This window comes from Bufo gargarizans, chromosome 1, assembly GCF_014858855.1.
Source record: "Bufo gargarizans isolate SCDJY-AF-19 chromosome 1, ASM1485885v1, whole genome shotgun sequence".
Taxonomy (NCBI): Eukaryota; Metazoa; Chordata; class Amphibia; order Anura; family Bufonidae; genus Bufo; species Bufo gargarizans.
Window position 1 is genome coordinate 250,008,558 of NC_058080.1, and position 27,204 is coordinate 250,035,761.

The following is a 27,204-nucleotide window of genomic DNA, read 5'->3' on the forward strand; positions in this document are numbered from 1 at the left end:
AAGCGGTGCACACGGAGCCCGCTGCATAATATAATAGCGCCTGCGGGGACCTGGGTATTAACTCCTTTATGTGCCTGGATATCAACGGCACAGAGGGGGAGGGAAGAAAGACTGTTGGAAGCTGGGCTAGTGATAAATGAAGCCCGTGTCTGGCCAAAGAGGGAGCCTTTTCCGTAGAACCCTTTTTAATAGGAAGAGGAGGGAGGGGGTTAACATACTCTCCTAGTCTCATACTCGCCTATCTTCCTCCTCTTCTCTTCACCCTCCCTAAGTGGGCACATAAGGTACCTTTTTTCCAGCAGGGTCACCTCCTTAGCAGCTGGCACCGGCGTGGCAGGAGTCTGGTATGGTGGGAGGGTCTTCTCTTTGGCGGAGTGAGTCTACCCTGGTCCACCTTGTCTTCTGTGGGGGAGGCAGCAGTGCGGATGACCAGCACTGGCGCAACTGTACCCCGGGAGAACAGGGAGGCGATGCGACCACTGTTGTCCCATCTGAAAAAGAATGAAGAAAAAATAAACTAAAATAAAAAATCTTCAGGAGATCCTAGAAAAAAACTGAAGCTCTCTCTCCAGGCTGGAGGGGTTATAGCTGCCAGGGGAGGAGCTAACAGCTTTTACTAGTGTCAACGCCTCCTAGAGGACATGGCTATACCCACGGTCTCTGTGTCCCCCAATGAATATGGGCGAGAAATAACTTTTTCCAGATGCCAATTTCTCTTCCGCATGTGCGGTCGAAATAGCTCATAGTACTTAAACACCCCCCACCAGGGGCACCACCCAGACTTAAGCTAGTCAGGTTCCTCAACTACAAAGATAGACAGACAAGATACTAGCTCTGGCCAGGAGACTGCAAGACATTTAAGTATGCCACTAGTGTCCCAGACTTTTCCATGGAATTGCAGAAACAAGACACCTTTTTATGGATGTCAAGAGACTCCTGAGAGAAGCGAACATCTTACTCCATGGGCTATCCAGCAAAACTCAGTGGTGGACGGCAATAGAGCGGTATCCTGGAAACCATGGCTGAACTAAAAATCTTATGGAATGTTGGGGGACTAGATATGCCTCTTTTTCTCTCTCCTTCTATTTTTCTTTTTCTTTTTTTTTTTTTTTTTTTTTTTCTCCCTCTCTCCCTCCAAGTTTTACATTTAGCACCTATTTTTGCGGCTACCTATCCACATGCCAAAGAAATATGCATGGGAGATCTAAACATGATGCTAGAACCCTTTCTGAACTGCTTTCTAGGGAACCTCACAACTCAATAGGTACCTAACCAAATTTAGATGGTTTGACCTCTGGAGGGCTAAACACCCCAGAGATAGAATATACTCCTGTCATAGTAGCCACAACTCTCTAACCAACATAGACTTTATGTTGGGCAATGAGATGGCAGGACATATTAACCTTATTAAAATGATTATACTCCCCAAGGCTCTTTATGCCTTTCAGCACTCAGAGGCACATATACCAAAATCTGTGTTCAAAGAAATAGATTCCTTAACTAGGGCTTTTATTTGGGGCAGATCCCGTGCAAAGCTTAGTCTAAATGCACTAAAGCGTCCCAAAATGGAGGATGGTATGGCTTTACCGGACTATTATACTTATTTTCTAGCAGGACAACTGCGGATTATTCATACCTGGTATACAACTGATGACCTGCCCACCATAGAGTACTTTTTAAAACAGTACTTGAACTGTCACACATTATGGTCAGTCTTGGACAAATGAAAGATTGATACCCACACTTACAGAAGAATCTATAACAATCTCATTTACAAGTATCGCCATCAGCCAATAACAAGATAATCCAACTGTACATAATTCACTAGACATATCTCACGCCAACTAGATTATATAGAATGGGCAGGGAACTGGAAGCAGACTTCTGGCACATGATATGGAGATGCAACCTGATTGCCGCATTCTGGAAGGAGGTAACTGCATTTCTCTCCAAACTATTAACTGTTCAGGTGGACTGCACCCCTGAGGTTTGCCTGCTGGGAATAATGAATGAGGATATATGGGATCATTACACGCCAACATTTCTGAGGGAATCACTTTTCATGGCATGTAAATGTATTGCTCGGAGATGGTATGATCCCAATACGCCGAACCCGTCAATGTGCAAATTGCAAATAAACCAGATACTACCGTATATAGTGTTAGTGTTTAAACACCGCCATAAACCTCAAAAATTTGACAAGGTCTGGGGCCTGTGGTGTGGGTCACCTCACTTTTATTCAACCCCGAGACTGCGGCAAGCTCTGACAGCGGCTCGAGGAACCTAGGCTTAATCGGCTTAGTGGCATCAACTGAATGTATTGTATAATGCAAATTAATTTAATGTCCTATGTGGCTGGTAAGTGCCGTGGGTAATTGCAGAAGTTGATAGTAAGGATTCTTTATCTCTGTATGTATTATGACATGCAACAGGACTGTAGGACTGTAGGATAAAAAATAAAAAAGCTCAAGATGGCCACCAACATTATCATGTTCAGGAAATAAAAAATAAAAGTACAGTCGGAAAATAAAAACAGATTCGGAAAAAAGATTTGTCACCTAGGGCTGCAACGATTAATCAACGTTATCGATAATATTCGATAACTGAATTCGTTGTCAACTAATCCCGTTATCGAATAATCGGCCAATTTCGTTGCTATGCCTGCGGGTCCTTGAACTTTAGATCACCGCATCTTTATTACCTTACAATGAAGCTCCAGTAACGGGCAGAGCGGGTGGCAGCGTAACATCACTTACTTACGTGACGCGCATGCTCCGCCTGCTTCATAGGTGGAGCAGGATCGTCACGTGAGTAAGTGACGTCACGCCGCCGCCTGCTCTGCATGTTACTGGAGCTTCATTTTAAGGTAAAAGAAGATGTGCTGATTTAAAGTAAAAGTTACTGCCGGTGAAGGAATACTGCTGTGAGCGGAGGGGCCAGGGCTGTTATGGGAGGGGGATCTGTGGATGACACTGCTATGGGGGAGATCTGGGGGAGATCTGTGGATGACACACATAGCATAAGATGCTATATAGTGTCATCCATAGATTCTCTCCCCCCCCCCCCCCCCCCATAGCATAGTTATCCACAGGTTCTTCCCCCCCCCCCCCCCATAACGGTGCCATCCACAGGATCCCCCCCCATAACGGCGCCACGCCATCCACAGGTCGTTCCCCCCCCCCCCCCCCCCCCATAATGGTGCCATCCACAGGTTCCCCCCCCAATAGTGCCTTTCACAATTTTTTTTTTATATGGCCTTTGAACATAATTTTTCAAGTAAAATCATATAAACCCCCTTTTTTTTTTTTTTTGTCATTTTGGTGTTTTTTCCCGATCGATGAAATTATCGGCAACTAATTGATTATTCAAATAATTGCTAGCTGCAGCCCTAGTGGCAGATGAGAGAAAATTTTGCTGACCCATTTCCTTCAAGTATGGTTTCTTTTGGAAAAACCTGTTTAATATGGAAAACTGAGTTGTGCCTATTTTTATCCTTAGGAAGACTTGAATAGCTTGTGTCAACACTTGAAACAAGACAGCGAGAAATATTTAGCCCAACTTGATGTGGAAAAGTCCAGCAGAACTGAGCTCCAATGTGAGGTTGAAGAAAAGCGCAAGAGGATTGAGGAGCTTGAAACTAAACTGGAACAGATTCTCAGAAACCTTGAAGAAACGGGTATTTCCAGTAATACAAACTTTATGTAAACCAGTAATTCCAATTAATATAGAAATCACTCACTTTTGCTCTGTTTCTATTGATCTAGAGTCGAAATATAATGAGATGGCAGAAAATCTTGAACTGGTCACAAAGGAAAAGGACCATTTAATATCCTCCTTAATGGTTACTAACGGCAATCTCCTTAATGAAATGACATCTTATAAGCAGGTAAGGGTTTTTTTTTTTTTTGTTTTTTTTTTGTTATTCTATTTTATTTTTATTTTTTATTGTGGATTTAACAAAAAAATATGTATCCAATTTGTTATCTACATTTAAGGACAATCGGACAAAAGACCAGAGTTTGCAGGTCTCTGATGAAATATCCACAAACGTTGATCAGTTTGATACTGCAGCCAGACAGGAAGAGATTGAAATGGAGAGGGATGAGTTGACCGAAATCCTCAGTCAATTGCAGCAGCGAGTCCAATTGCTTTCTCAAGAGAAAGTCGAACTTCAGCAGACCATCGATAATCTTAAGAAAGAAAGATGTGAACTGCTGACTGATCTTCAGAGATATACAGAGAATGTAAGTGATAATTTAGTAGCTGGTGACGGATAAATCAAATTAACTTTGCAACTTTTTAAAGAAAAATCTTTATGCAACTAATGTAAAACATGTAGAGAGAATCGCCCATGTTCTCCCCTCGCTCAGCTATTTTAAGCTGTTGGATGTGTGGATTAGTGAGGTCCCCAATCTTTCCTATTCCATTTTCCCCTGTGATCTCTAATTCTGTGCCAAAGGTGACTAAAGTAGCTCTCTAGAAGCTGAACATATTAATTTGTTTTTCCCACCTAAATCTATGCTAGGAGTGGTGATATGAGTGGCAGTACCAGCCGCTGCCACTTGTATGGAGGAGCTGCTGTACTTGGTAAATTTATGAATGGGGCCAGAGCTTGCAATGAATACCACAGATCCCAAACGCCTTCCAACACACACTCGGAAATATTGATGGCCCTATAGAACCTATACATCCTATTGAACTATATAACTCTCACCTGACTCCGGACAACCTCTAAGGCCTCTTTCACACTTGCGTTGTCCGGATCTGGCGTGTACTCCACTTGCCGGAGGTACACGCCGGATCCGGAAAAACGCAAGTGTACTGAAAGCATTTGAAGACGGATCCGTCTTCAAAATGCTTTCAGTGTTACTATGGCAGCCAGGACGCTATTAAAGGCCTGGTTGCCATAGTAGTAGTGGGGAGCGGGGGAGCAGTATACTTAGTCTGTGCGGCTCCCGAGGCGCTCCAGAATGACGTCAGAGCACCCCATGCGCATGGATGACGTGCCATGCGATCACGTGATCCATGCGTCTGGGGCGCCCTGACGTCACTCTGGAGCGCCCCGGGAGCCGCACGGACGGTAAGTATGCTGCTCCCCGCTACACTTTACCATGGCTGCCAGGACTTTAGCGTTCCGGCAGCCATGGTAACCATTGAGAAAAAGCTAAACGTCGTATCCAGCAATGCGCCGAAACGACGTTTAGCTTAAGGCCGGATCCGGATCAATGCCTTTCAATGGGCATTAATTCCGGATCCGGCCTTGCGGCAAGTGTTCAGGATTTTTGGCTGGAGCAAAAAGCGCAGCATGCTGTGGTATTTTCTCCGGCCAAAAAACGTTCCGTTCCGGAACTGAAGACATCCTGATGCAGAACGAGTGAGGGGCAGTAACGTTTTAAAACTTAGTTTATTTGGACTGTTTATTCCGGGCGTCCGTCTCTGGCGTCCGTCCCAGGCGTCCGTCCGTCCCAGGCGTCCGTCCGTCCCAGGCGTCCGTCCGTCCGTCCGTCTCAGGCGTCTGTCCCCGTGTTAGGAGGCACCTAGGGACTTACAGGCCAAGTAGGGCAAAAACAGGGATAGATTCTCCCTGCAGCCCCTGGCACCAGGTGAAATTGAATAGAGGACGTGTTTTTCGGATCCGAGAAGCCCCTCATCCTCCAGGGTTTTGGACTTCAAGGTCCCGACTGGCACCACCGGTAAGATCCACCCTTTTATTTGCCTCTTGGCATCTTTATTAGTCTGTGGCACCCCGCCAAAAGACTGCATATAGTGTTTATTTGTCGTTCGGCTCCGCGTCTCTGTATAATTGCCAGCGGACTCGAACGTTGGTGACTCACCCACGTGGGTCCCATACTGTTGATTGTTGTTTGTCTTGTTTGTCTGGTAGGGGCTTTTTCTTAAAACAGTCCAAATAAACTTTAAGTTTTAAAACGTTACTGCCCCTCACTCGTTCTACACATTCTTTGTTACAGAGCAGTATACCTTGGGAGAGTGTTTAAACACGATCTCCCTCTAGGGACCACCTTTTTGTTTTTTCAGTGACATCCTGATGCATCCTGAACGGATTTCACTCCATTCAGAATGCATTAGGATAATCCTGATCAGGATTTTTCCGGTATAGAGCCCCGACGACGGAACTCTATGCCGGAAGACGAGAACGCAAGTGTGAAAGAGCCCTAAGTCATGTGAGACGTTCTGGTTTTAAACAATACACACTGCGTTAGTCGGTCACTCTCTTAACCGCCTTACTTTTCCAATCAGTTCTGCCTTGGGGTTTCAAAGTCCACTGAAAATAAATAACAAATATAGTTTTGTGTGTGTGTATGTAATTTTTTTTTTTTTTTTTTTTTTTTTTTTTTTTAAATCATCTAGTACACAAGATCACAGGAAGAGATACAGAGATGCCAAGAGGAGTTAAAACAACAAATCAGCTTTGTTGGAAACTTCAATTCTCAAGTTACTAACAGTACCTTTATAGATGAAAAGGGAACAGAAACTGACCTGATGCCATCCTTGGAAGTGGAGGTAGTCCCTTTTGTCTCTGGTCATTTGAAGTGCTTTTTATTGTACTTTTTTTTTTTTTTTTTTTTTTTTTTTTTGAGCGTTGCAATCTAACAGTTGAGTTTTGATCACTTGATCTTGCAGGTTCTTGGCTTACAAGAAAAGCTGCTGCAGAAGAACAATGAATATCAACAACTTATTCAGAACATAGAAAAGCTTGGGCAGGACAAGAGCATTTTGAGCACTCAGGTTGAAGGTCTTCTGAGGGATATGACAGAAAAACAGTCAACACTTCAGTCTTTACAAAATGAAAAACTTGACGCTGAAAGGAAACTTCTTGATCTTGGGCAGCAAATGGAAGTAATTGTTCAGGAGCGGGATCATCTGAAACATGCACAACAAGTTTACTCCTCTAAAATAGACCAAGAAAGTCAGACAAAAGATAATGACCAGGTATTTGAGCTTTATCTTCTAGCATTGAATATTGGTAACAAATGTATCCTTTAGCTAGTGAAGGCTGTGCCTTTGCAGATTTATTCTTTTGCTCCAGTGCAACTGAAATAAGAATCAATTAACTATGTAAATGGTCTTGGTTAACACATCCTATCATTTTGTGAATTCAGCTCCTGTACAGGGCTATGTAACCACCAATATACCCTGCTGGTTGTACTTCCTTCTGTCTCCTTTTGCTAACCTAGTTGGAGAGGGACAGAGCGAAAAGGTAACCACAGGCCTTCAGGATCAGACTACATTTAGTAAAGTTTGTAGTCTGTTACCAAGGAAACAAATAGATAGTCATAGAACCAGGTGACACAAGACAGTAGGATGATTTTAATCCAAAGTTGTTTGATTTCTCAATATGCATGAAGCAACAAGAAAATGAATAACTGCAAAAGTACACACTCTTCAAGGGGAACTAAGCCCAGAATCTAAACACACACAACCTAACATCCCTAACCCCCATCGCTCCCCTATGAGACTTGCTACCCAGCATTCCCAGACTGCAGAATACCAGATCAGCTTGTTTGAGTTTGTAAATTTCCAGCATTAAAAAATGCCTAGCTGGGTTTGCTAGCCAGGAAAAGTACGAATCGCCAAGAGAAATCCAAAGTCTTTCTGGATCCTGGGAAAGCTGGGTTTCCCTCATGTAGAACTGTAAGGCCCCCATGAGGTGAACACATAGCACCCGCACTGAATCCGGACCTATTTATTTCAATGAGCTTGTTTTTTTTTTATTTTTCACGCATCAGTTCTGCATTGCGTGAAAAACGTAGCATGTTCTATATTCTGCGTTTTTCACACCGCCCTGACCCCACAGGAGTGAATGCAGACAAAAGTGACTGGCTCCGGATGCGTTCAGTGAAACGCGCACCATGCAAGCAAGTTCAATCAGTCACGCCTGTGTAAGAGTCCTAATAAAGAATGCAAAATACTAAATCTACCAAGATAAATCCCTCTTGCTACAAAATTGTGCCGTAGCTAGGCACTTTTACTTTTTAGGGTCCTGGGAGATTCTGGTTGCCTCTAGGGTTGGGCGATATTAAAAATATCAATGTCTTGTGGCCACCATACAGTAATGTCTTCTTGTTGCTAATGTATGGGGGAGTGCAGTAGTGTGGCAGGCAGGAAGGAGTAGGCCAGAGTTAGACAGGGCCGCAGTTGTAGAAGACGTACATGGTGATGGACAGACATAACACCTTTATTTAAGACAGTCGGGCTATCTTTTAGGGTCTCAAACTCCTCTTCCTCCTTTTTGGACAGTTACGGGCAGGCGGCAAACTCTTTGGGGGTGGGAGTTAAAAAATAATAATGTTTCCGACCAGTCGCTCCTATGCTGCTCGGCAGCATCGCTGGGTGGAAACTTCATTATGGGAGCGAGGAGGAGTCGGGGGCAGCTGCTGCGTGTAGTAATTGTACTGGTATGCAATCATGCAGGGGCGGGCGGACGCAGATTTTAAAGCAGGCGGCGCACATGACCGCTTCTATGACATCACAAAATACAGTGGTTATTAGGAAATGACTATCACTGTTTCTTAATACCACGGTATACCGCCAACACGGTATATTGCTCAACCCTAGTTGCCTCCATATGGAACTGTAAGGCCCCTTTCACACGAGCGAGTATTCCATGCAGGTGCAATGCGTGATGCGAACGTATTGCGACTGCAAGGAATCCTGACCCATTCATTTCAATGGGGCTGTGTACATGAGCGTTGGTTTTCACGCATCACTTGTGTTGCATGAAAATCGCAGCATTACATAAAAAAATAAAGGAGTTACCCTTAATAGTGGAACAGCTAGGCAGATGTCCCTTTCAGGTTACTGGGAAAGCTGGGTTGCTTGAACAATGTACGGTTTAATGTTTGGACAGATCCACTTAACTTGCAATCCAGTTTTCCAACAGAACCAACAGAAAAAAAATAGTCAAAGTTGCCTAGATAGTAAGAAATCCTTCCTGCTTATATGGACAAAACTGACATTCAGGCACCTGGGAAAGCTGGGTAGCACTGCCTGTAGTGTCTGTCTAGTATCCCTGCTCAATGAGGGCCTTGTTGGACTGCAGGACATCTCTTAGAACTTCTTTCTGTAGCAGTTTGAAGATGTGAAGACTGAGAGAGTAAAAGACAAACTTTCCTTGGCAGATTATGCTTTCCCCCCCCCACAGATTAGTGGTCTTTTAATGCTCCCTCTAATAAGATGACTGAAATTCCCCAGAAAATGACTTTCCTTCCAGTGTGTATCTAATGATGACCTTTTATTAATCATCACATAGGCTTCCCACTTTGAAAAGGAGCTTGAGCAATCCAACCTCACCATAAATAATGATTTAGAACTCCTGAAAATGAATTTGAAGAACTTTGAAGAAGAACTGGAAATGCTAAAAAGTGAAAAATATTATAATGAGCAAAAGATAAATAATCTTCAGAACCAAGTGGAACTTGCCACTGAAGAACTGAAAAACATGAAGGTGGCACGACAGTGTCTTGAATCAGAGATGGTCCAACTCAAAGAAGAGCTTGAGAAGAATATTGAAAAGGTAAACTATCTTTGCATCTGCTCAACTATGGGTTTTACAGTTGAAGAGTTTGTCCTTTTTGAAGACTCTGTCCATATGTTCTTTGTGGGTATATATGAATGTCATGGAGGGTGACCCCCTCCCCCCTTATCAATCGGATCGGACAGTGGATGGATATGGCATGGAGCTGATGGCGCTGTCTGGGGGACATGATGATGATGGCGCTGACTGGGGAACATGATGGTGGCCATGTAATTTGTATACCTACAGAAGAAAATAATATATATCGTTATATCCCACATGCTTCAAATGATGTCGCTATTTTAGATTTTAGGCCATATCGCCCAGCCCTAACTGAGACTGGATCCTGCTTGGGACGACTTGAGCCTTTCACATATTTCAAGATAGCTATAGGACCAGACTAGGGCAAGGTTAATTAAACACTTTATTTACAGATGCCTAGGTAGGCAAATAAACCTATCTTGGCCCAAGTCGAATTAATATATCACTTTTATTCGATATGCACTAAAACCTTTATTTAAGTGCATCGAACGTTATGGTTCCGACCATTGAAACAGAAAAGTAAATGAGATATTAAAACCACAGCCACCAAACCACTGTTGTTGACATTGGCTTAGTAACTTAGGAGAAAAAGAGAAAAGAAAAAGATGAAGGCAGGGGGGGGGGGGGGAGAAACGTGCACAATCCCTACCCCTGAATACGTGAGGGGGACTTAATTGCCCTCCCACGTTTACACTTTATAGCTGCAGTAAGATCTAGTTGCCTTGCTTTCACATCTGCTACATGTGTGTACTGGTGTGCGACTTGTACCATCAGTACACCCAGGCAAATATAGATACTGCCTATCTCCTGCCTATTAATCCAAACGTGGATGGCACTATTGATTCTCCTAAAGCTACCAACTACTATCTGTGGTGAATCTGTAATCCATCCGGACTACTCATGGAAGCTACACAGTAGAGAGGTGACCGCACATTAAAACCTAACTCTGCCCCCCGACATGTTTCGCCAGTTACACTGGCTTCCTCAGGGGTAATGGGCAGCAATCACATATTTCATGGTCAGCCCTGCACAGGAATGGCGGCCTCTGTTAGGCCTCTTGCACACGACCATATGCCCTCCGAGATATAGGGTCCGTGAGCAGGCCATATGTCCCGTAGCGGCATTGATCAAGCGCACGGGAGAACACAGCATCGTAGATAACAATGATGCTGTGCACCTCGGCCCGCCAGCAGGGCTAGTGTCCTGCACTCAAGATCATAAGGCAATAGTCCCGTGGGCAGCCCGACGTCCACAGCATCATTGTAATCTACGATGCTGTGTTCTCTCGTGCGCACGATCAATGACGCTCCAGGACATATGGCTCGCTCATGGACCTTATATCTCGGAGGGCATACGGTCGTGTGCAAGAGGCCTTATACTGGAGGGCCAGCAGCTTCCCCCTGTGGAATCAACTATGTGCGGGGAGATGCACCCATGGCTTCTTTCTGAAAGTTATTTGTGATGGCAGAACCCAATTTTTATTCATTTATGCCTATTTGGGGCTAAATTCTCAGCACCTCATTTAATGCTGGATATCATAGAAAGGTGTCAGAACACAGAGCATTGCAGTTTGCGGTGTATGGGGCTGCAGACCAGCCAGAGTGCCCAAGCTGACACCTGTCCACCACCGAAAGCACGTACAATGGGCTTGTGAGTATCAGAACTAGACCACAGAGCAGTGAAAGAAGGTGGTCTGATTTTGTCTTGCGGTGTTTTACATCATGTGGATGGCGTCTCTTGGTGCCAAACACTACAGGACACATTCAGAGGTCTTGTGGAGGTTAGAGCTCTTTTGGTGGCAGTAGGGAGACCTTCACAATGTTAGGTGGTTTCAGTTAGATGGCTGATTGGATTTTTTTTTTTATTTTTTTTTTTTTTTTTTGTGACGTTTGTCATTTTTATATATTTTAATCAGTATGTATCTGAATGGTTGTACCTTAAAGAAAAACTTCAGGGGGAAAAGAAGTTCCATTTATAATTTTTCATTGCTTTAGACCACCTCTGTACTTGGGACATTTGGATAGAAATAACATGGGATAACATCAGATTCTTATATTGGTCTGACTTTGTTGTACCTCTGCACTCACAATCAGTGACAGCTACTTTCCCATCTGCGTTGTGCTGTCCAGTTTTGAGATCCGGCACAGGGTCTCAAAACCGTAGCGCGAAGCGCTGTTAGTTTTGTCCCCATTCATTGTCAACTGGAACAGAGTGCAGCATTCCGTTCTGGTTTGTTGCATTCCCATGCCGGACACACAATCTCTGCAAGCAGCGTTTTTGTGTGCGGCGTTGGAAACTAAACATGCTGGACACACACACAAAAAGCTTACTTGGAATGCTTTTAGTGCCTGATCCGGTTTTATTCATTTTCGATTAATGCAACCAGATCCATTCTGAACAGATGCAGCCGGTGGTATTACAACGGAAGCATATTGCTGTGCCATCAGCCCCTCCATGCCATCGTGTCCCCCAGTGCTATGTCCACTAGTACAATCAGCCCCACCATGCCACCCATTTCCATGTATATCCCGTCCCCCAGTGCGATCAGCCCCTGCCATCTTTATTTCCCCCAGCTCCATCTGCCACTTCAAAACACGGGTCCCCCCCCCCCCCCCCCCCTTCCACAGCCAGCAGATTCGGGCCGCTGCTAAGGTGAATACATACTTTTCCTGGTGTGCACGGCTAGCTGACATGGAGTCAGTCCATGCCACCATCTCCCCCAGTGCCATCAGCCCCTCGTTGCCATCAGGTCTCCCACTCCGCCAGTGCCAACAAAGTAGATTTTCTGAAGATTGGAACCACAAATGGCTAAAAGAGGTAGATTTTGTGAATAAGGGGTGACGTGCTGCTATGCAGTTTCTTCACTTAAACAGCAATGACGGAGGCGACAGATTTTCTTTAAGGTATAACTCGATCCACTAAAAACATGCACTCCTAGATGTGAATAGTAAAAAGTATTGATCTGAGACAATGATGAGAAGACAAAAGCTAAAAGAATGAAAGTTGTTTTATCTCCAAGGGGTTAATGACTAATAGCTATCTTGATTTAGTTTTACAATCTTTCATTATGTATATTAGAAATGTTGCTTAATTACTGTTCTCATTACAGTATACAGAAACTCGAGATGAGCTTAAAAGAACTCAAGAAGAACTTGAGCAGCAGAAGCAGAGGGTAGAAAAGCTGGCAAGTGACAATTCTTTACTAGAAGACAAGGTATAATTGTAGTCCTCTTCATATTCTGATATCGCCTACATTGCTCATAGTTAAACCTTTCCAGAGATGTGCTCACTGTTTGTTTGTTTTTTTTGTTCCTTTCTCTCCAAAAAGTCCTCCTCACTACAGAGAGAATTGGAAGAAAAGAATCATATCCTGAACAAAGCTCTAGAAGGCAGACAGATCACTGACCTGCCTAAAGATCTGACTTCTGAAATGGAACATGTCATGGAGGCCTTAAAGACCAAGGAGCTTGAATTGAAACAAGCCCAGGAGGACAAAGAAGCAGCTTCTTGGAAGATACTGGAACTCACCAACAGAGTGCAAAGTATTACACAAGAAAGGGATGACCTGCAGCACTCCAAGGAAAACCTACAAGAAGAGGTACATTTTATATTGTAATTTTTGGTTAGAAGAATAAACAATACTTTCTTTACCAAGATTGTCCCCTTTACTGATATCACCATTGATCTCAGTAAATCAGAGGACAGCTTTAGAAGATGGATGACCAAACCAGATATTCCTTGTCTCCTCCATACACTTGAAATGCAATATGCCCAATCTTTCTTTCCTTCTCCCCATTGGGAAAATAAGTTGTAATTACACTGCGCTACCACTACTTGCAGGTAAACGCTTAAGAAAATGCAGTACTCGCATGATCACTGCAGCCCCTTCAGACTTTTCATTGGCAGAGCTGCCATGAGTATGACTGCCGCCAATTGGATAGTAATCTATCCCGATTGGTCATCAGTGCCTTGAAAGCAGACAATCCAGAGTTTGACAATGTGTTTCCATAAGTTATATTTGAGGACCCTGTTTAATGACTATTATCTCATTACAGTGTATTGAACCTGAAGATGAGCTTAAAAGGACTCGAGAAGAACTTGAGCAGCAGAAGCAGAGGGTAGAAAAGCTGACAAATAAGATTTATGTTCTAGAAGAAAAGGTATATTGTAGTAGTCTTTTTATCCTGATATCAACTACTGTTCATTGCTCATAATTAAGAAGGTTGTCTCCTCTCGCAGTTACTAAGGAGAGAGGAGACCTAAACTCCTGCCACCAGGCGCCAATGGAATGGTGCTGCTCTGTTTCAGTAGCTCCCGTTACAGTGCATCAGAGATATGGAAATGGGAAGCTGTTTTTCTCTAACTAGCTATTTCAGTAGCTCCCATGTGTCTGAGTCAATGAGAGCTACCGAAACAGAGCAGTGTCAGCCCACTCTGCTGTTTCTCGGCCGCCAGGTGTTGGGTGTCTTAGTCTCCTCTCTCCTTAGTAACGGCGAAATGAGACAACCTGAGAGATGTACTCACTGTTTTTGTTTTTTTCCTCTTCTCTTCAAAAAGTCCTCTTCACTAGAGAGAGAATTGGAAGAAAAGAATCATATCCTGAACAAAGCTCTAGAAGATGGACAGATTACTGACCTGCCTAAAGATCTGACTTCTGAAATGGAACAGGTTATGGAGGCCTTAAAGACCAAGGAGCTTGAATTGAAACAAGCCCAGGAGGAAAAAGAAGCAGCTTCTTGCAAGATACTAGAACTTGCCAACAAAGTTAAAAACATTGCACAAGAAAGGGATGACCTGCAGGACTCCAAGGAAAACCTAGAAAAAGAGGTACAATTTATTTGATGTGATTTTTAGATGAACAAAAAGCAAAACCTTCTTTACCAAGGATGTCCCTTTTTTGCCATTACCTTGAGCACTGTATCCTGTCTGTCTCCCTTTAGATAACCTTTAACCTAACAGCTATTGCATAGGTTCTCAATGGGAAGAGGAGAACATGCTGGTGACCAGCACCAACTTGTTTCCCTTGTTGTACATTCCATATGCCCAACCCTTTCCTCTGACTTTGGAGGGAGCATTGGCGCACCACCATATACATTAGCTGGTCTGTGTATGGGCCACCTTTTAGGACTGCTAGGGGACACAGGACTAGCTTTTATTTTTTATTTTTTTAAGGACAGCAGTCTTGCCTTTTGGGTTGCACAGGGACATCTTGGATTTTTATAGTCACCGTATATAGACTAAAAGTAGTGATTCAGAGTGTGTTGGTGTAGTTTCAGTAATGCAGAAGCACACCAAAGTGCACTAGCTTAAAGAGATTTCCAATATTTTGACATTGATCCTCCAGGGTAGCTCATAAATATCAGATCAGTGCTGGGGTCTGACTCCTGACACCCCCGCTTATCCGGCTGTGAGAAGACTTGTCACTCCAGTGAGTGCTGCAGCCTCCTCCTAGGCCTGTGATGTCACATTCATCAGTCACATGGCCTAGGTATAGCTCTGTCACTCTGCAGCAATACAAAGCACAGCCACGATCCAATAGACAGGGCTGTGTGCCAGTAAGCATGCTGTGCCTCATGCACACAGCCGGGTCTGCAATATACGGGCACCAGCCATGTGTTCACCGCATCATAGATGCGGACCCATTCTCTTGAATGGGTCCGCAATCTGGTGGGTCCAGTGTGTAACGGAGGCACAGAAGAACTGCAGCGCGCTTCCATCGGGTTTCCTTCCGTGCCTCCACACTGCAGGGGTGCGGATTGATAACGGACCCATTCAAGTTGAATGGGTCTGGATCAGTCTGCGAAATCCGCACGGATGTTTCCTGTGCATTGGGGACCGCAAATTGGTGTCCACAATGCACAGACTGCTGTGTGCATGAGACCTAAAACGTACAGAATCTTAAAGTAGCCCTTGCACATATAGCTTATTACCATTGCATGCAACCCCTGGATTGTACAGAGTGGTATTAGGGCACCCACAGACTTCTAATAAGTCGGCCGGCCTATGGCCCAGAGTGAATGCAAAGCAGGTTATTATAGCCAAGTGATAAAGTACAGGGAGGATCCGCCATATTGGGCTGTACTTTATCCCAAGGCTATCATAACCTGCTGTGCATTCACTCAAGATCCCTCCCAGGGCTTATTAGCCCTATGCTGGAGGAGGGGAAGCAATGTTATTCACATGGGACTGTATGTTGGAGAAACTGACAGGAGGGGTGGTTATTTACATGGGACTGTATGTTGGAGAAGCTGATGGGAGGGCACATTCACACCGCACATATATAATCTCTGCTGGTTTGCTCTGTTAAATGAAAAGACCAACGAAAATAACAGAAGTTCTAGATCAGGCACGTAACTGACGGGAACAGAGCTGACCAGACTCCACTGACTATAATGGAGTCTGTTCAGTTTCTGGTCAGGATCTTGTCTTTTTATCAAAGTCCTACAAGGCTTTTTTTTGTCTGATCTTTTTGACCGAATCTGCGACTGAGGTCCCGAACTGAGCCTGTAACGCAGTTGTGAGCAAGTGCAGGCCTATGTATTATGTATTTGAATTACTGCAAATTACTGCAAAAAAATGTAGTGCGACCTCTGACCCCAAGATGCAAAATGGAACCAATAGTTATACAGAATAATGTAATACAGAAAGTGTTATACAGTGTATTCTACAGGGGCTTGTTACAGTCGATAAGATATCTAAATCTTTTCGCTAAAGAGGGGAGGTGCGCGAAATACCCCACACCCACTGAAATTTCTCCATGTTTTTTTGTAGAATTTGGAGAATAGCATACTCCTATATGAGAGAAGCGGGAAGGTCTTTCAGCTATCCATCTCATAGCAATAGCTTTCCTAGCAAAAATAAAGTTCCATATATCCTCTGGTATAATACCCATAAAGCAGATCTCTGTGGTTTGAGTAATTGGTCTTTTCAAGACATCAGGTAACACTTTAATTACCTCTGTCCAGATGGAGGAAATATATGGACATAGTCATATAAAATGGGCAAAGTCTGCTCGTGAGCAGAACATCTATGGCGATCGATAGAAGCACTTCTACTCATATGACATGGGCAGAAGGTGGCAGGTGACACTGGTGGATAATACACAGTTGGATCATCTTGTTACTAGAAGATGGAGAAGCCACCAAATGAGATTTTTATACTATTTACTTGTCTTCTTGGGAGAGGGTAGGAATCTGGTTCCTCCATTTGGCCCCAGCAGTGCTAGGTTTTTGTAGCCATTTAGCACGCAGCAGCTGGGTGTATATGAGCGATGCCAATCCCCTCGGACCTTGGGAGCGAAGTCTTCCTATTAGAGGATAAGAAGAAATCTCTAAATGGTGGGTGGAAGTGAGAAAAGAGCATGGTGAAGCTGCAAAGACCTCGTGGTCAGGGACTCAAAAAAACAATCCTGTTTTTTTTTTTTTTTTTAAACAGTCTTGCAGTTCTAGAGATGTCCAAAAACTTGAGTCTTATATCCTAATTAGATGTTGTAGACCTGGGTTACACCGCAGATGAGTGTCTGTGTAATCCAAAGGAGGACGGCAAACTACCATCACCTGGGCACAAGGGGGTTTATACATTTGTCCTAAACGTTTATCACCAAACCCATAGCATTTCAGAACAGGCAGAAGATATTACCATTCTGTTGAATCAAAGGCCATCATCAAGCAATGCCAGAGTCCAGTCCTGTTTCTCCTACCATCCATATGGTATATGGATGGCATATATTGTCTGTAGTGGATTTACTGTACCTGGAATCAAGTCGGATTGATCAGAGTGAATAATATCTTGAATATCTGAACATTACCGATTAGCCAGTATCTTTAATATCTTATAAGCCACATTTATCATTGAAATGGGTCTATAGGAACCACTTTTTGGGGGGTTTTCCCTGGTTTCAATAGAATGGTCACCTCAGACATTGACTTGGGCAGTGACCCCTGCTCAGAAACATCATTGTAAAGTGATAACAGTTGTGGTGCCAGCATATCCAAATACTGTAAGTATACCTCTAAAGGGAGTCCGTACGGGCCAGAAACCTTACCGTAGGCCATAGAAGGTATACGATGTGTTATCTCCTTTAACATCAGAGGAGCTTCGATCATTTGGACATTCTCTGGTGTAAGAAAGGAGAACTGATCCTCAGTGAATTTCCTTACAGCACTTCTGGAGTTAGAGGACCTGTCTCCTCTCCAGACATGTCAGTTTTATGACCTGTATTCCGCATGTAATAACAATTCTGGAACATCTATTCTTATGGCTCTATGTTGTTGCATTCCTGTATTATTCCTGCTAGAAGTTTACAAATTGGCAGCAGTCTGCGGTAAAGGGTACTGCTGGGTTACCAGTAGCAGATGCGTCTGACTCTGTCCAATCAGTGCTGCTGGTTCCGGACTGTGCAGGGACACAACCCCGACTGGTAACACCCATCTGTACCTTTACTGCAAGCTGCTGGTAATTCATTCATAACTTCTTTCAGAAATAACAGAGGAACCGCACAACATAGAGCCATAAGAATAGATGCTCCAGAATTATTACATGGGGAATGCAAGTAGATAATACAACAGTTTGGGGTTTTCTAGTGTCTGGTAACCAACAAAGGTGTGATCTGTTGTCTGACTACCCGTGTACCATACCTAGCCTGACTACAAATTCTGCTCCAAACATCAGAAAACCACCCCATCCTGTGTAGTTGAGCAGCCTGGTTAGTTCCCTTATCGAAATTCCAGATCCCTGTACACCGCTTAAAGAGAGTCTTTCACCTAAAATGACCATTATACACCACAAACATCATGATATCCATTACATTACCCATATTATAATCTTACCTTTCATATTGCTGTCCGTCGCCTATTCTCTCTTAAAAACGCTTTTAATCCATATGCTAATTAGGTTCTGAAGGTGCCCAGGGGCGGCGTTTATGCGGCCGGTGCCCAGGCTCCTCGGCGCTGTTCAAATCAAACCCCTCCCCTTTCACCCCTCTGGCCCGCCCTCGGTTCTTCAGATACCATCCTCCAGTCAATGACAAATCTGGCGCCTGCGCACTCCATTACCCACTAGGGCAGAGGCAGCAGAGCGTTTAATGCGCATGCGCCGGCCCGTACATCCCGATATTTTGGCAGCTTACTTCCGCCGGCTAGATCGGGATGTACGGGCCGGCGCATGCGCATTAAACGCTCTGCTGCCTCTGCCCTAGTGGGTAATGGAGGGCGCAGGCGCCGGATTTGTCATTGACTGGAGGATGGTATCTGAAGAACCGAGGGCGGGCCAGAGGGGTGAAAGGGGAGGGGTTTGATTTGAACAGCGCCGTGGAGCCTGGGCACCGGCAGCATAAACGCCGCCCCTGGGCACCTTCAGAACCTAATTAGCATATGGATTAAAAGCGTTTTTAAGAGAGAATAGGCGACGGACAGCAATATGAAAGGTAAGATTATAATATGGGGAATGTAATGGATATCATGATGTTTGTGGTGTATAATGGTCATTTTAGGTGAAAGACTCCCTTTAAAGGGTGACTATGCCCCTTAGTTTTAGCCCAAAGTCAAACTGATTAGTTGGTACAGTGGGTCCACACCCACCAGGGTGGATTTGATTTAATCAGTTTTCTACATAAAGACTCATTCTTGCTGGTATAACTTATAATATGCAAGTAGATAAAGATTTTTAGAATAACAACTCTTCATATTAGTTTGATTAGGTCGATTCTGCATTCATAGGTTTGTAGAAGTTAGGATTAAGGTCTTTTTCTCAACTCTGTTCATGTTATAACATTTATAGCATGTGATCTCTGCTGAGTCAAATTCAGTTTTGAGAACTGCAAAAGTAAACCAAGCATCTGTGATAATATCTTGTAGGCAGAGAAACTGCCCAATCTTCCAAAAACCTCTGGAAGAGCGTGACATTGTGAATGGATGAATGAATTTATTTACCCAAAAAATTACACACATACAGCCTTATTCTACATAATTAAAAAAAAAAACTTTATTTCATGATGGAATAACCTTTGGATGGGAATATATTTTCCTCCAAAGCATTTTATAATAAAAAAAATCTGATTGAAATCAAAAATACTTTTTTATTTTTTATTTATTTATCCACCCTGACACCCACTGTCTGTTACAAGCAGTAGGTGTATGGTTATACTTCAAAGGGAAACTTTTTAGATTTCCCATAGTAAGTATTCAGTGCTTCAGACTACCAAAGTAATTACTTCGTTTTATTATTGTATATTTTAATTTGTTAGAAGTAACATGGGACAGCATCATATTCTGATGCCAGTCTGACATGGTCACTGACTAAGATTAAAAGGAATAAAAAAAAAAAAAAAAAAAAAAGCCCTTGAACAGAAAGGTTTAAAAAAAATATATGACTTATTCCCCTTTCACACGAGAGACACGGATTAGGTCCGTAGTTTTGTCTGCGATTGCAGTCAGTTTTTTCTACATGGGTGCAATGCATTTTGATGCGTTTTTCACGCACGTGATAAAAAAAAAACAAGGTTTACAAACAACATCTCTTAGCAACCATCAGTGAAAAACACATTGCATCCGCACTTCCGGATGCAATGCGTTTTTCACTGAAGCCCCATTCACTTCTATAGGGCCAGGGCTGCATGAAAAACGCAGAATATAGAACGTGTTGCAATTCCCACGCAACGAAGAACTGATGCGTGAAAAAAAAACTCATGTACACAGACCCATTGAAATAAATGTGTCCGGATTCAGTGCGGGTGCTATGCGTTCACGTCACGCATTGCACCCGCACTGGAAATCTCGCTTGTGTGAAAGGGGCGTTAGAAGACTGGAAATTTTCATTTTCAGTTTTTATCTCCAAGAGGTAATCGCTATAGCTAGGTTAATTTTAAACGGGTTTAGAATAGGTCATCGGTATCATATCAGTGGGGTCCAACTCCTGGCACCCCTGCTGGTCAATTGTTTGAAGGGACTGCGGCACTTATGTCAGCAAGTATGCATTGCATGGAACACGGCTCTCACAGGAGCACTGCATACTATTCAAACCGCTGATTGGCCAGGGCGTCAGCCCCCCCCCCCCCCCATCCCCGATCGGCTATTGCTGACCTATCCCAGGGATCAGCAACTTCTGGCACTCCAGCTGTTGTGAAACTACGACTCCCAGCATGTACATTTGTTCAGCTGCTCTTGTAACTCCCATAGAAGTAAATGGAGCACACTGGGAGTTGCTGTTTCAAAGCAGCTGGACTGCTAAAGGTGACCTGATAACCGAACCTGAGGATCAATATGAACCAGAAACCCCTTTAAAGAGTTTGCCAATGTGTTTCCATGAGTATATTTTAGGAGGCTTTTTAATGACTTAACTCATTACAGTGTACTGAAACTCGAGATGAGCTTAAAAAGACTCAAGAAGAACTTGAGCAGCAGAAGCAGAGGGTAGAAAAGCTGGAAAGTGATATTTCGTTACTAGAAGAAAAGGTAAAATTGTAGTAATCTTCATAACGTTATCACATACATTGCTCATAGTTAAGCCTTTTTAGGGTTGTACTCACTTTTTTTTTTTTTTCCTTCTCTCCCAAAAAGTCCTCCTCACTAGAGAGAGAAATGGAAGAAAAGAATGATATCCTGAACAAAGCTCTAGAAGACGGACAGGTTACTGACCTGCCTAAAGATCTGGCATCTGAAATGGAACAGGTTATGGAGGTCCTAAAGAACAAGGAGCTTGAATTAAAACAAGCCCAGGAGGAAAAAGAAGCGGCTTCCCAGAAAATACTAGAAATCTCCAACAGAGTGCAAAGTATTACACAAGAAAGGGATGACCTGCAGCACTCCAAAGAAAATCTAGAAGAAGAGGTACATTTTATATTATATAATTTTGCATAGAACAAAAAAAAAAGATTGTCCCATTTACAGATGACATCAGCATCTGAGCTCAGTAAATCAGATGACCACTCTACATAGCAGTTGACCAAACCAGCTATTCCTCTCGACTCTTCCATACACATGCACACTCGGCTATGCTGAGCATTCATATGTCCTTACTAAGAAGAGAGAAAAACACTGCTGACAGGCGACTGGCCACAACTTAATTCCCTAGAGACAAGACAGGAAACAACCGTGAGATCAGCCTATAAAAGACCCCCTCCCTCTTACCTTCTCCAGTTATTAACCTAGGACTCAGAAGTATATGCCAAACAGAAAATAATATTCTGATATAGAGAATAATTGGGTGGGAATTCCTTGTGCCGTTGTGGAGGCTAAAGGAAAATCAAATTACCGGTAAGAGTAATTATCATCTTTTTCTCAAGGGAAATGAGCTGTGGCCAGTCTCCTGTCAGCTGTGTATTTCTCTTCTTAGTAAGGACATATGAATGCTACTAGAGAGAGACTCCTTGGTCCCCCTTGCTTGTTCACGTAGGCTACGGTGGTGGAGTTTTCGGAAATAATTCTTGCGTGGTTTAATCAAATTGAGGGAGCAAAGGCTTTTGGGGCCTGCCAAACTGCATTCAGTTCTCGCATGTTGGAAGATACTTGTTCCATATCCGCCCGCCATAGACCCTGCTTCATTGCACCTTCCATGTGTGCTCCCCCAACCCAGCTTGCTTGCGTTGGTAGTAATCATTACTTGATTTGTCTGATGCCATTCCACCCCTCGGGACAGATTATTTTATTTTGTCCACCAGGATAGTGAGAATTTAACCCTAGATGGAATCCTTTTTTTGTTTAAGGAGGTCTGCTTCTTGTCCCACCTCTAACAGGAAAGACTTAAGGTCCCTCAAGTGGGCCTGTGACCATTTCCTGAACTGAGGCTATTTTTTTTAGAATCTTCCAGATTAAATCTTCTTGTTTCTGGATTGGAAGAAACGAGGACATCTGATGGGAATCTAGAAGTACACCCAGAAAGATTATTTTTTTGTTCGGGGAGAAGACGTGATTTCTCTAGATTTATGATCCAACCCAATTTTGAAAAGGTTTCTGTTACTGCTTGGAGGTTGTTTGCCGTGATACTTTCGCCACATATGCTGGTTGCCGGTGGCAACGTCTTGCTGTTTATTCATGTGTGTGCGCTTTCCCTTTAAGTCTGTTTTCCTTACCTTCTGGTGAGCATGGGGTTAAGGCGTTGAGAGCCTGAGGTCAGATTCACTTCACCCTTTATTGGGGATGGATTCAATGCTCCTTTCTGTGCATTTCCAGCTGCCCTGTCCTTGAGGGCCACCTTGTGGGACATAGAGGTCCTTGCCCATTTCTACCCTTCCCCATTGTTGTGTGGTGCTGCACTTATGGGTTGATTGTCTAGTTGTTCCATGTGTGGTTTGTTTATGGTGTGGTTGCTAGACATGTCCAGTTTGGACATGGTTGCTAGACATGTCCAGTTTGTATACCTCCGGAAGGGGGTTCCTGGGCTTCCCCGGAGGGGGAGCTACAAGATGGCAAGCTGTGGCTTCCGGTAAGTGATCTTATCGTTCTGTTGTCTATGGTCATCTGGCCACAGGACACTTACCTGCTGTTTTGTTGTTGCTTGCTGTCTCCTCCTTGTTACTAGGCCTGTGGGAGACTGGTTCCCTGACTTCCATATTACAGGGACAGATGGGGTCAGTAGGGCCCAGGTTCCAGAGTATGTGCCCCAACCCCCTTCCTACCATCGAGGGCGGCTCCTACAGTCCGGAGGTCATTGATAGAATGAGAGTGGCGATAGGAGGTGTCTTTCTCCCATATCTTTGCTTCCAGGCCCAGTGGCTTTGCTTAATTTCAGACTTTGGACGGTGGGGAAATTCCCCCACTCCCTACCGTGACAGTTTCTGATACTGTCTGGAGTTGGATCTGCAGGAGGTCCTCTGACGGTGCTGCTATTAGAAAGCCATCAAAGTATGGGAATAGTAATTTCCCTGCCAGATGAAAGAACCTTTCTACGTCTTCCATAATCTTCGTGAAGATTCTTGGTGCCAAACGTAGGCTGAACGGTAGAACTTGAAATTGGAAATTATGTAACCTTCCCTGGAACCAAACTGCCATCCTCAAGAATTTTTGATAATCCTTGTGAATGGGTACGTGGTAATTGGCATCTGAGAGGTCTATTGTGCTCATAAAACAATCTTTTGTCAGGAGATTGATTACTAATTTTACTGTCTCCATCTTGACTCCTCTCCTCTGTTCCTCTAATGGGAATTGTATTATGACCCTTTTGTAGAAGTAAGGCAATCTTCTGGTCCATCGTTTTCTGATCTTCTTTGTTCAACTTAGATTTTTCCAGATACCTGTCTGGAGGAATTCTAAACGGTACCACTCTATGGTTGAGAGAACCCAAGGAGAGGCCTTAATTTTTTATTCCAGGCTGACCTAAAAATAAAAAATTTGGGTTCTTCCAAATTTATTGTGGCTCTAATTTTATTTTTAATAGAGATTCAGTATCTTCAATGGAACAGAGCGGACGTCCAGAAGCATTCTCTGAGACATTACAGCCTGTATCCGAAGACAGTTCCCCCTTCATCAAAATCAGAAGCCTGCTCTTCCAAATTAGGGGTTTTAGATGTGGAGGCTCTAGGAGGAATGGACGGAAGTTTTTCTTCAACCGCTGCTCCAACGCTTTCTTTAATAATGTCTCTTAAACTACAAGGTTAGGTGCCTCTTCCGAAACCACCTTATTAGCACACCTTGGACATAGAGGTTTTTTTGGAAAAAGCCACGAGACCCTTTTTGCATATTGTACATTTCTTCTTTTGGTATTGTTCCCCTTTAATGTTTTCTCTCCCCTAGAAAACATAAATCTGCTCTAAGATCTCCCACAATGTTATATCTTTTAAAAAGATCCATCACCCAAGAAAAAATAGCCCCTAGTGCACAGAAACAATTAGTGACTGGGACGTCAACAGGGAGGAGGCTTACCGTGCTGGAGGGCCTGGAGGAATCAGTAGTTTTGCGGGTGGAATCAGAATCTGCCTGTAGCGACATGCTGACCCTGGGAGATGTGCAGGATAAACCGTTGAGGGATCAATCAGTTTAGCTCACTCTCTCTCCCTTAAAATTGCGTGGTCAATCAGTGCTGAGCCAACGGTGTCCGCGTCATCAGGCCAACACCCACCCTTTTACGTCACTGCGTCCTGCTCTGCATAACATAGGAGCTCTCCCTGGCCCTTGGGAATGCCCCCAACCACTGGCTCAAGCAGTTCCTTACATTGGAACACTAACGACAACCCAGGGGTTGCCGGCATACGTCAGACTTGCACCGAGAGGGAGGAGCGATCCACCTTGCTCCGCGACTCCTCCTCCTGCAGTGGCCCTCCGGATTAATCGGCGTAACCTACCAAATGCCCTGCGCTCCATGCTGATCCCACGATCCTGCCTTCAGAGGGACAGGAAACAACTGGAGAAGGTAAGAGGGAGGGGGCCTTTTATTGGCTGATCTCAGTTTCCTGTCCCTGAGAAGGCGGGGTAACCCTCCAGGTGGTGCCGTTGTGGAGGCGTGGGGAAAAAAGTGATTGCCATGTTAAAATTCAATATGACCAACCACCGCCCCACCACTACAAAATAGAGGGATGGCACTTGGAGGATGCAGCACTCGCATGAACGCTGTGGCCTCTTCCAACAGCTCATTGGCAGAACTGCCAGGAGTCTGATCGCCACCAGTTGGATGATAATATCTAAACTGAGCATAGGTCATCCATGCCATGAGACCAGACAACCTCTATAAAGAGTTTGCCAATGTGTTTTCAAGAGTATATTTGAGGATGATGTTTAATGACTGTTCTCATTACAGTGTACTGAAACGCAAGATGAGCTTAAAAGAACTCAAGAAGAACTTGAGCAGCAGAAGCAGATGGTAGAAAAGTTGGCAAATGATATTTCTTTGCTAGAAGAAAAGGTATATTGTAGTAATTTTCATATTCTGGTATCGCCTACATTGCTCATTTCATCTTGCAGTTACTAAGGCAAGATGAGACTAAACCACCACCACCACCAGGTGGCCGAGAAACAGCGCACCAGACTGCCACTTCAGGGTTTCAGTAGCTCCCATTGCTGTGCATCAGAGGTACAGAAACAGCATAGCTTCCTGTGCTACTTTTTTTGATGAGAGCAGCGCTGGTCTGCTGTGCCGTTTCTTGACCGCTTGGTGGTGGGGGTTTAGTCTCATCCCGCCTTAAGTATCGGCGTGATGATACAACCCCAGAGATGTACTCACTGTTTTCTCTTCTCTCCAAAAAGTCCTCTTCACTGGAGAGAGAACTAGAAGAAAAGAATCATACCCTGAATAAAGCTCTAGAAGACAGACAGATTACTGACCAGTCTAAACAAGATCTGGCGTCTGAAGTGGAACAGGTTATGGAAGTCTTAAAGAACAAGGAGCTTGAATTGAAACAAGCTCAGGAGGAAAAAGAAGCAGCTTCTCAGAAAATGCTAGAACTCTCCAGCAAAGTGCAAAGTATTACACAAAATAGGGATGACCTTCAGCACTCCACAGAAAACCTAGAAGAGAAGGTACATTTTATATTATGCCTCTAGGGGTTAATCAAACTAGCTATTGTTTCATGCACTGTGTGCATATGTTCTCAATAGGAAGAGGGGAATACGCTGGTGACTGGCAATGGCTTATCTGCCTTTTTGAAAATTCCATATGCCCAACCCTTTCCTCTGACTTTGGAGGGAGCATTGGGGCACCACCATATACATTATATGGTCTACCAGTCCAGCTGAAATAGACAAATTATGTCAATATTCATCTAATGCAGGGATGCTCAACCTGTGGCCCTCCAGCTGTTGTAAAACTACAACTTTCTCCATGCCTTGCTGTTGGCTGATAGCTGTAAGCTGTTTGGGCATGCTGGGAGTTGTAGTTTTGAAACAGCTGGAGGGCCGCAGGTTGAGCATGCCTGATCTAATGTATATGACCACCTTTAAGTGTTAGGGGGCACAGGGTTTTGTGTTTTCTTTGAATTTGGGTTGCACGGGGACATCTTAGATTCTATAGGCACTACATATAGGCTAGAAGTAGTGAATCAGAGTAATTTCCTGTAGTTTCAGCAAGACAGTAGCACACCGTAGATCAACTTTCAGGATGACAGGCCAAACTGGATGGACAAATATATTTTTTTTTTCTGCCCTATGTACTATGTTACACCAAAGTGCACTTGCTTAAAGGGGACTTTTCATGGATTTATTTTTAATTTTATTTTTATTCATTACATTAAACTAAGTATCTTTAAAAGCAGGGTACACTCTGCTGATGATATAACTTATATTTTTTTCAAACACCCGCTGTGCTCCCATTCTGTTTTTACTCCCTGTATGTTAATAGGTAGCATCAGTACAGGGATGAGTAGACCCCCCAGCCCTTCTCAGTGGGCATCTCCTTCTCCCTGGCTGTGGCGCTCACTGAGGGTCTCCTCCTCCCTGTACCGATGCTATCTATTTGCATAATGGGCACGAAAACAGAAAGGGGGCACAGCCAAGGGGCGTTTAGGAAAAGTTATAGCAGAATCAGCAGAACGTACCCCACTTGTAAAGGTTCTTGGTTTAACAAAAAAAAAAACTGTGAAAGGTCCTCTTTAAAGAGACTCTGTCACCAGCATACACTTATTACTATTGTCTTTATAGTCATATATTCTGTATGTGAATAAAGCAGTAATATGTAGATTAGCTTTCTGAGCAGGTCTGTGTGGT

The 27,204-nt window shown here is 43.8% G+C and overlaps 1 protein-coding gene across 3 annotated transcripts in view; it reads left to right on the forward strand.

The window, feature by feature from the left end:
• The window catches only part of LOC122944233 (centromere-associated protein E-like), a 152,396-nt gene that overhangs the window by 85,803 nt on the left and 39,389 nt on the right, over positions 1-27,204 (forward strand). For all 3 annotated transcript variants that reach the window (XM_044302462.1, XM_044302471.1, XM_044302479.1), the window contains 14 exons: positions 3,499-3,676; positions 3,765-3,886; positions 3,996-4,244; positions 6,370-6,522; positions 6,643-6,951; positions 9,272-9,535; positions 12,687-12,791; positions 12,906-13,175; positions 13,633-13,737; positions 14,135-14,404; positions 20,923-21,027; positions 21,133-21,402; positions 25,304-25,408; positions 25,750-26,022. In XM_044302462.1, the coding sequence (XP_044158397.1) occupies positions 3,499-3,676; positions 3,765-3,886; positions 3,996-4,244; positions 6,370-6,522; positions 6,643-6,951; positions 9,272-9,535; positions 12,687-12,791; positions 12,906-13,175; positions 13,633-13,737; positions 14,135-14,404; positions 20,923-21,027; positions 21,133-21,402; positions 25,304-25,408; positions 25,750-26,022 (2,778 nt within the window). The remainder of the gene's footprint in view (positions 1-3,498; positions 3,677-3,764; positions 3,887-3,995; positions 4,245-6,369; positions 6,523-6,642; positions 6,952-9,271; positions 9,536-12,686; positions 12,792-12,905; positions 13,176-13,632; positions 13,738-14,134; positions 14,405-20,922; positions 21,028-21,132; positions 21,403-25,303; positions 25,409-25,749; positions 26,023-27,204) is intronic.